The 9,091-nt window shown below is 58.5% G+C and overlaps 1 protein-coding gene and 1 long non-coding RNA gene across 5 annotated transcripts in view; one reads left to right on the top strand and one right to left on the bottom strand.

The window, feature by feature from the left end:
• Positions 1–3,332: 3,332 nt before the first annotated feature.
• LOC135303675 (uncharacterized) lies at positions 3,333–9,018 on the top strand. Of its 2 annotated transcripts, none has more exons than XR_010365114.1 (5): positions 3,333–3,518; positions 3,624–3,740; positions 6,351–6,465; positions 7,048–7,126; positions 7,974–9,018. It is a non-coding gene; the product is annotated as an uncharacterized LOC135303675 (long non-coding RNA). The 2 variants fall into 2 exon arrangements; XR_010365113.1 differs by having other exon boundaries at positions 3,606–3,740.
• DNAJC17 (DnaJ heat shock protein family (Hsp40) member C17) overlaps positions 8,795–9,091 on the bottom strand; it is a 41,653-nt gene continuing 41,356 nt past the window's right edge. For all 3 annotated transcript variants that reach the window (XM_064425740.1, XM_064425741.1, XM_064425744.1), the window contains one exon: positions 8,795–9,020. In XM_064425740.1, coding sequence (XP_064281810.1) covers positions 8,967–9,020 — 54 coding nt within the window. In that variant the 3' untranslated portion in view covers positions 8,795–8,966. The remainder of the gene's footprint in view (positions 9,021–9,091) is intronic.

The raw sequence follows: 9,091 nt of genomic DNA, 5'->3' as shown, positions 1-9,091 counted from the left end.
GGAGGGGGGTGGGTTGGGGAGGGAGGGAGGGAGGGCCCCCTCCGGAGGAGGGGGTCCCTGGGAGGGGCTGGGGGGGCCCCCTCCGGAGGGGGGGGGTCCGGGGCAGGGGGCGGGGCGGAGGGGGCACTCCCCCCTCCAGGCCCCGCCCCCTGCTCGGGACCCCCTCCCCCGGACGGGGCTGCCCCGGCCCCTCCCCGGGACCCCCTGCTCCGGACCGGGGCCCGGGAGGGAGGGGGGGCGGGCGGGGTGGGGGGGAAGCAGAGGGGGTCACGTCACTCTGCAGCGTGAGCGCACATAGAGACCGCCGGACAGACAAACGGCCCCTCCCGTCCTGCCCCCCCACCCACCCGCCCCCCCTCCCTCCCCGGGCCCCGGTCCGGAGCAGGGGGTCCCGGGGAGGGGCCGGGGCAGCCCCGTCCGGGGGAGGGGGTCCGGAGCAGGGGGCGGGGCCTGCAGGGGGGAGTGCCCCCCCCCGCCCCCTGCCCCGGACCCCCCCCCTCCGGAGGGGGCCCCCCCCAACCCCCTCCCAGGGACCCCCTCCTCCGGAGGGGGCCCTCCCTCCCTCCCGCCCCTAACCCACCCCCCTCCCCCCCGGGCCCCCTCCTCAGGAGGGGGCCCTGCCTGACCCCCCCCACCCCCGCCCCCCGATCCCCCCTCCCCGGGGACCCCCAGTGTGATGTCGGGACAGCCGGAGCCCCGGCGCTGTCGGGCGCTGTGTTGGACCGGTGTGGGGGGACCCGCCGAGCGGGCCCGGCCCCGTGTGGGGGCTCCAGGGACGGCGGGGGCGCCGGGCTCCGGCCCTCCGGGCTTTATTCTCCGGCGCCCCGAGCCCCGCGGCTGCGGGCAATGAACCAGAGGGGACAGAGGACGGGAATAGGGGGACAGAGGGGTGGTCGGGTGGGTCAAGGACGGAGGGCAGGTCGGGGGGTCGGGGTGGGCAGGGGAGCAGGGAGGGACGGGGGCAGGACGGGCGGGGGATGGAGGACGAGGATGGAGGACAGGTGGGGGGTCAAGGTGAAGAGGAAAGAGGAGGAATAGGGGAAGGCAGAGGGGAAAGAAGGGTGAAGGAAGCAGGGTGAAGATTCGGGGCAGGTGGGGAGGAACCGGGGCAAGAGGAGCAGGGTGAGGAGGCAGGTGGGAGCCGGGGTGGGGGGAAGGGAGCGTGGAGGAAGGAGGGGGAGGGTACAGGGGCAGGGCAGGGCTGGGGTGGGTGCGGGGATGGGAAGGGTCGGGGGCACCGGCCCGGGGGGGGAGGGAGGGGAGGGCTAGGGGGGAGAGGGAGGGGGGGGGGTAGGGGGGGGGGGAGGGTGTAGGGGGTGGGGGAGGGGAGGAAGGGAGGGAGAGAGAGAGGTATGAGAAGAAAAGAGGTAAAAAGAAACGTAAAGAAAAAGAAATAAATAGAGAAATATGGAGCCCGTCGCGAAGCAACCTTCCCCTCCGAGCGCCGAGGGGCAAATGGCTCCTGAACGCATTCCCCGCGCTTAAATACCCTTGGCCCCGCCCCGCGCAGGCGCTCTGGGCCCCGACACCTGAGCCGGCCCCGCCCCTCACACCTGAGCCGGCCCCGCCCCTCACACCTGAGCCGGCCCCGCCCCTCACACCGGAGCCGGCCCCGCCCCTCACACCTGAGCCGGCCCCGCCCCTCACACCTGAGCCGGCCCCGCCCCGCCCGCGCCCGTAAATCCCGGCGGATCCGCGCCCGCCCCGCTTTCTGCGCTGGATGCTCATCCCGGGACCGGCGGGGCCGTCGCTCGGGGCGCTGTGCGGAGCCCCGGACCGGGGGCTGCTCCCGGCGCTGCGCGGAGCTCGAGGCGCTGCGGTGGGGCCGGGAACGGGACCCGGGCCTGGGGATGCGGGTCCGGGTCCCGCCGGTGTCTGCGGGGGATCCCGGGCTGAGCCGCTTCTCCCTCGCCGGGCGGGCTGCGGGTCGCGGGGCCGCAGAACCGCGGCGGGATTGGGGCTGGGACCGGGATCGGGGTCACCGCGAGCGGGAGGAGCCGCTCCGGGACGGGCGCGGACCGAGCCCGGCGCTGCCGCTCCCGCTTGGAGCGCGGGGCTGCGGGCGGGTCCCGCTGCGGCCCCGGGGAGCCGGGCTGTGCTGATGCCGGGCCCGGCAGGAGCGCGGCGCTCTCCCGGGGCAGGCGCCGGATGGCGGCTGGAAGCGGGCGGGGCGCGGGTTCCGCCCGCTCCGGCCCCGGGGTACCCGCTCCGGCCCCGGGGTACCCGCTCCGTTCCCGGGCCCCCGCTCCGTTCCCGGGCCCCCGCTCCGTTCCCGGGCCCCCGCTCCGTTCCCGGGCCCCCGCTCCGTTCCCGGGCCCCCGCTCCGTTCCCGGGCCCCGGCTCCGTTCCCGGGCCCCGGCTCCGTTCCCGGGCCCCCGCTCCGTTCCCGGCCCCGCTCCGGCCCCGCCGCTCCTTCAGCGCCGCCCGCGGGGCGCCCCCTGGCGGGCACGGAGCGCGGCCCCCGCGGGATGCGGAGCCCCCTCAGCCCCGGCGCCCCTGTGCGGAGCCGCGCCCGCCGCCCCCTCCCCCGTGCCCGCACCCCCGGGGCTCCCGCCCGCCGCGCCCCGCGGAACGAGCGGGACTGCATCGCCGCGGGCCGGAGGAGCCGCCCCGGGCCGGGCGCTGGGGCTGTGCCCGGTGCGGGATGGGGCCCCAGCGGGGCTCGGTTCTGTTCGGGTCCCTCATCCGCCACCTGCCAGGTGAGACCTGGTGCTCTCCCTCTCTCCCTCCTTTGCCCCCCTTTCCCTATGGTTGCACTATCCAATACAAAAAAAAAAAAAAAAAAAACAACCTCTGGGTTCAAAGAGCCAGGGAAAAGGGTTTAGACTTTATTTCGCGGTCATTACATATCCTGAGTGGGAAGGGACACACAAGGAGCAGGTCTTCCAATAACCCTGCTTTCCTGCCCTTTGCAGCATTTCCCTGATGGCGGTAAAGGTGCTTGTGCCGTGTCCCTTTCCAGGCAGGAAGGAGCCAGACCAGCCGTGTTCCCGTGCAGTGCCAGCGCTGTCCCGCCGGCAGAGGGGCGTTTCCTGCAGGTGAGCGCTCCCAGCCCGGAGTCCCGCTGGGGCTGAGCCCGGGGCTGCTCGGAGCCCTGGGGACTCCTGCTCCCTGCCAGGAACGCTCCCGGTGCTCCCTCGGTGTGTCCCAGCGGGAACGCGGGGCGGGAGGAGGAGCCCCGGGCGGGGCCCGGCCCCTCTCTCCTCGGTGGCACCGGGAGGAGCTGTGCCCCAGGCTCTGCCCGCGGCGGGCAGCGTGCCAGGCGCGTCCCGGGACGGGCGCCGGGATGCCCGGGCAGCGCCGGGATGGACACGGAGCCAGGGCTGCCCGCGGCTCTCGGCCAGGGGCTGCTCTGAACGGGCCCCGGAGATGCTGCAGCCCGGGCAGAGCCCGCTGACATCCCAAAACCACCCGAGGAACAGCTGGCAGGGCCGGGAGCGCCGGCACGTGGGGGCTGCAGAGGAGCTCCGACAGCAATTCCCGGTGCCCGCCCCCTGGAGCTGCCACACGGCCACCAGGTATGTCCCAGCCACCCCAGTCCCTTCCCTTCCAGCCTGGGGACAGCCTCCATCAGCGGCCTTAAAGCCAAAGAATTTCCCTCACAGAAATTCCATCCCGAGCAGTGCCCTCGAGATGCCTTAAAATGCAAGGTGGGCGTTAGGTGGAGTTTTGTTTGGATGAAGTTTGGAGTTTTCCAGGGAGCCAGCTGGAGCTGCAGAACGGATGGGAAGCTCCCACAGGTGGGTCCCACTGCAGGCGCCCTGGGGGCAGGGCTGTGCATCCCTTTCCTCAGGGAAAAGAGCTCCCAGAGGCGCTCCCGAGGCTCTGGAAGGAGCTCAGCTCTGCAGGGAGAGATGTCCTGCCCGGGCACAGGGGCTGCCCCAGCACGGCCGGGAGCGCCCGGCACCGCCCTCTGCTGCTCCCAAACATCCGCTGGAGCCGCGCAGGGCGGGGAGGCCCCTGGATCCCAGGGAGCTCTGTCCAGTGCCCTGGGACAGGGCTGGGGCTGGGTGAACAGCAAAGGGTTAAAAACAGCGAATGCTGTGGAATATCAGCCTGGCCTTGTCCTGATCCCGCTGAGCTCCCTGGAACCTCTGCTGGCTCCTGGCACCGCTGCTGTTAAATATTCAATAGGCAGTGCTGTGTGGGAATATCCGTGCTGCATGAGGCACTGGGAGGTTATTCCAGCAGGAATTCAGGGCTACAGCTCTAATTCATCTAAACGGCAAAGCTGAACCCCAAATCTGGGCAGCACACAGGGAACAATCTTTGTGCTGCCCTGGCAGCCAAAGCCCCAGGCTGGGAAATTTCAGCAGCCAAAGGGCTGGAATGATCTAAATGCCAGCACCGCCCCAAAGGGACGATCTGATCACCTCCATTTGCTCCCAGAGTGTCCATTCTGTTCCCCATGGGTGCCCTGGTGACACCAGGGGGGTTCCTCTGCCCACACTGCCTTTCTCCTGCCCCTCTCCAGCCTGAGGCCTCTTCTCCCTTCCCTGCTGGCTGCTGCCAAGGAAGGAGGACACAGTGAGTCCCGAGTTTACCTCTGAACAGTCCTTCCCTCACCTTGAGATTATCTGAGATTTTCCCTCCAAATTTTCCCTGTCTGTCCCCTTCCAATTTCCTCACTCTTTACAAGAAAGCATTCTTTCTCTATTCTGGAGATTACCCCAAGCTTTACTCCCATTCTTTCCCTACCTGTCCACTCCCTATTACCCCATTTCTACCTCAATATTTTCATTCTTTACCCTACAGATGCTTTCAGTTTTTATCCCCCAGTAATTTCCCTGCCTGTCCATAACTGGTTATCTCAGTTTACCCCATGAAGTGCATCCTCTCTGCTACAGGTCACCTCACATTTTATCCCAGAAACTTTCCCCACCTCTCCACCTCTGAGTACCTCATTTTTTACCTCAAAATGTTAATTTTCTACCATGGAGATTCCCTCAAGTTTTATCCCCAGATTTACCCACCTGTCCACAGCAATTCCCTCAGTTTACCTCAGGATGCTCCTGCTCTCTCCTAGAGATTACCTCACAATTTACTCTGTCAGCTTTCCCTACCTGCCCACTACTTTTCACCTCAAAATATCCATTGTTTCCTCTACAGATTAACTCAGATTTTATTACCAAAATGTCCATCCCATTTATACTAACTAGATTTTAAAACCAAAACCACACAGGTTATGTCTCTTATCCCCCAAATGTTCATTCTGTCCCCTGCAAATTGTGTCAGATTTTTTCCCAAAATCCCTTATTGTTCCTACATAATTACCTCAGGGTTTGCCCCCCCAATTCTGCCTAATGTTGACTACTGATAATTTCATTTCTACCTCAATGTTTATTCTATGCCCTACAGATTTTCCCAAGTTTTACCCCCAAAATTTCCTTGCCTACTCCCAGTAACTGCCTCAGTTTTTCAGTGTTCACACTCCCCCTAGAGATTTAACCCCCAAAATCTTCCTTAACTGTCCACAACTTATTACCTCATTTTTACCTAAAATATTAATTCTCAACCTTTAGATTATTTCAGGTTTTTCCCCTCAAAATTCCCCTAACCTGTCCACTACTGATTCCCTCATTTTCCCTTCAATATTATTTGCTTTCTACCATGTAGCTTTTGTCAAGATTTACTCCCAAAATTTCCATGTGTACCTAATTTTTACTTCAAAATGTTCACTCTGCAGATTATTCCATATAATTTTTACCCCAAAGTTTCCCCATCTGCCCACAAATGATTCCCTCACATTACCTCAGTTTGTTCATGCTCTCCTCTAGAGATATCTCAGATTTAGCCCCCAGATTTTCCCCCCATGCTCAGTACTCATCACCTCATTTTTCCCTCAAAGTATTCATTTCTACTCTTGGGATTTGTCAAGTTTTGCCTCCTAAATTTTCCTTGTCTACTACTGAGTCCCTCAATTTTGCTCCAATATGTTCATTCTGTCCCCTACAGGTTACTTTGAGTTTTACCCCCAAATTTTCCTTCCAGTACAATATTAACTCTTTTCTACTCCAGAAATTTGCATTCTCTCCCCTAAACATCACCTCAGCTTTTCCCTCAAAATGCCACCTTGCTCCCCTTGACATCCCCTCACATTTTCTACACAAACAGTTCTTGTGTCCCCTCTCAACTGCCCCAGGCTTCCAGCTAAAAATGTCACCTCTGTCCCCCCTGAGTTATCCCAGGTTTCCCCAGTTAGGAGCTGCTCCAGTCAGGAATTCAGGAGGGCAAATGACAGCAGGGAACAGCTGTAAATTCCAAGGCAGAAAGAGAAGATCTACCAGCAAAGAGGAAAGGTTTCAGAAAACATTTCTCCAATTAATTAATAATTATTTCCAATTCCCCAGTGAGAAGAACATGAACTCACAACCATCAAGGCCTGGCAGTTCCCTGCAGCGAGAGCTCAGTGCACATCCAGGAGGCAATTCCAGCATCTGAAAGGAAGAGAGCAAGAAGAAAAGGGTGATTGCTTTTGTTTCAAAGTTATTTCAAGTTCTCAGACCCAAACCAACCTTTGCCCTTGATTTTGGCCGGGTGAATCCTGAGCAGTGGGCACAGGTCCTGTCACTCCTGCTGAGGGGAGTGATGCTTTCTGGGGAAACGAGCTGATTTCCAAAGTTCACTGCCTGCCCCCTGCCTGGTTTGCACAGGAGAAGACCTCACCCATGAAGGGATTTTGCTCCATCCAATCCCATCTGCCCAGGCTGCTCCTGAGGATGGTGCCAGGCTGGGGCAGCACAGGCAGATGCAGCTCTCAGCTCTCTGCTCCAAACACAGCTCTGGGCTCCTCTGCACACTCCTCTGCCATGAGGTTTTCTCCAGCAGAAATCAAGGAATGGCTCACAGCAGCTGGAGGTTATCACAGAGGGAAGTAAAGGATAAATATTCCTGTAAGAGCCTTTGGGAGCTGCTGGGCTGAATGGGGAAGGGGACATTCACTCCCTGCAGGGCAAATGCACAACAGCCTCCAACACAAAGCACAGACTGCCAGGAGGGGTCTGAAAGCACCACTTGGACAAACCCCACTGTCATTCTTCTTTCCAGGGACTTTTGCAATCAAAGCCTGAAGCTGAGGAGCCCAAAAGCTCTGGAGTCTGCTCTGGAACAAAAGGATACTCCAGGGGTGAGGCCCATTCCCAGCAAACACTCCCAGCACAGCAGAGGCACCACTGGAGCTCGGGCTGGGGCTGGGAAGGGCTGCAGGAGGACACAGCCCCCAGGGGGGTGGCAGTGGCAGTGACACAGCAAATTCCCACAGTCTGATGGCAGCACAGGGAGACCAAGGCCAGCAATGGCCACGGGAGCTGCAGGTTTAATTCTGCTCCCTGCGCTGCCCCATCCCGGCAGGAAATCCCCAGGGAGACAGAAACTCTCAGGGTGCACAAAATGCAGCATCTGTGCCCTGCTCCTGCTGAACCTCAGCGTGGGGGGCCAGCCCCAGGGCAAACACTGAGCTGCCCTGGAGCAGCCCCAGACACTGCCCCAGCTCTCAGCTCCCCCTGCCCCGGGGCTGCCCCACATTCCTGACAAGGAGCCCACGGCCACACCTGCACTGGCACAGGCCCATCACTCCATCCAGATCCTCCAAATCCTCCCAAACCTCCCCATCTGTGCTCTGGCCAATGCCTGCCCCGAGGCTGTCACCCAGCCCTGCAACCCAGAAGTTTTGGTGCTGGAGTTTGCTGCACTTCTCCCCTTCAGTGTTATTTTCAGGAAGTAACAAACCCACCACAGTGCAAGGGGAAAAAAGGTGAATTAAGGAATGTTTTACTCACACACTCCTCACTTTACCCCTCACAACCACCCCAGCTTGAAAGAGACATTCAGGACTTAGTGTTCAGTAGCTGCCATTGGAATTTTAAGGGATATCAATGAAGACTTGGTAAGTATGTGGGGCACTCCACAACACGTTTTCCTTGCCCATCTGTGTCAGCATCCAGCACAATTCCCCGTTGCTGTTTGGTCCCCAGGAGCTGCAAGAGGAATGTCAGTCATCAGGAATGTCAGCTTCACCTCCTTGGCGTCGCCTCGTTAGTCCAGGAGATAATTAATGCGGAGAGAATTAATCTGGTCAGCGGCAGAAGATCATCGCAGCCAAACATCCTCCTTGCCACAGGACACTGCCACCCCTGTGGCCTGTTGTTGATCAAGAACTACTTCCCAAACTCAGTCATTCCATCTAAACCACAGCAGCACAGTTTGGAGGGACAGAAGTTTTCAGCCTCGTGTGAAGGAAGACAGAAACATCACTGGGAGAAACTCCTGAAGTTTAAAATCCTATTCCTCACTTCTTTGACTCATGAACCTCTTAAAATCCAGTCTGGATTGTGCAGAGGAGTTCCTTGGTCCCACTTGGAAACTGATCACCCCAAAACATCCACAAAAGCCATTAAACAGTTATTACAACTGATTCCATTAATTACTATGGAAAAGACAATACAAATCAACTGGAAAAAATTTGGCTCAACTTCTCCTCAGGAATGAATTGGGAACTCACCAACAAGGATTTCTGACAGGTAGAGAGTGTGATACAAAATATATATGTGCATATATATATATAATATATAAATAAATATATATATATTTATACACACACATATAAAAATATATAATACATATTTATATCACAAAGTATCTATCTCACATATATCTGCCATATATATATACACACATATATAACCAAAAATGTTTTTATATCACAAACTCTACCTAGAAACATTCCCCCCTTTTTTTTCAGGAATGTAACATTTTTAGGGATCCTAAAATCAAACACATGCAGTGCTCTGCAAAGGAAAATAAATCACAATTTTATCCCATTAATTCCAAGATGTTTTCCTGGATGTGCTGCTGGGTGTCTTCCTGTAAGCTCTTGTGGCTTATCCATGAAGGGTACTTGTAATTTCAGGATCATGAAATCCATTTGGAATTTTACTGTCTCTGGAGTGGGATGAGTTTTTCCAAAATTATTCCTCACAGACTGAGCGCATCTCCTCAAGTTCCTTCTCACTTTCTGCATCCTGGAAATGCAAGAGGGAAATAGATAAATGTACAGCTCAAAACAAATAAAAAACACCCTTTCCCTTCTTCT

This window comes from Passer domesticus, chromosome 6 (genome assembly GCF_036417665.1).
Source record: "Passer domesticus isolate bPasDom1 chromosome 6, bPasDom1.hap1, whole genome shotgun sequence".
In the NCBI taxonomy this organism is placed as follows: Eukaryota; Metazoa; Chordata; class Aves; order Passeriformes; family Passeridae; genus Passer; species Passer domesticus.
This window is presented reverse-complemented; position numbering and strand designations above follow the sequence as displayed.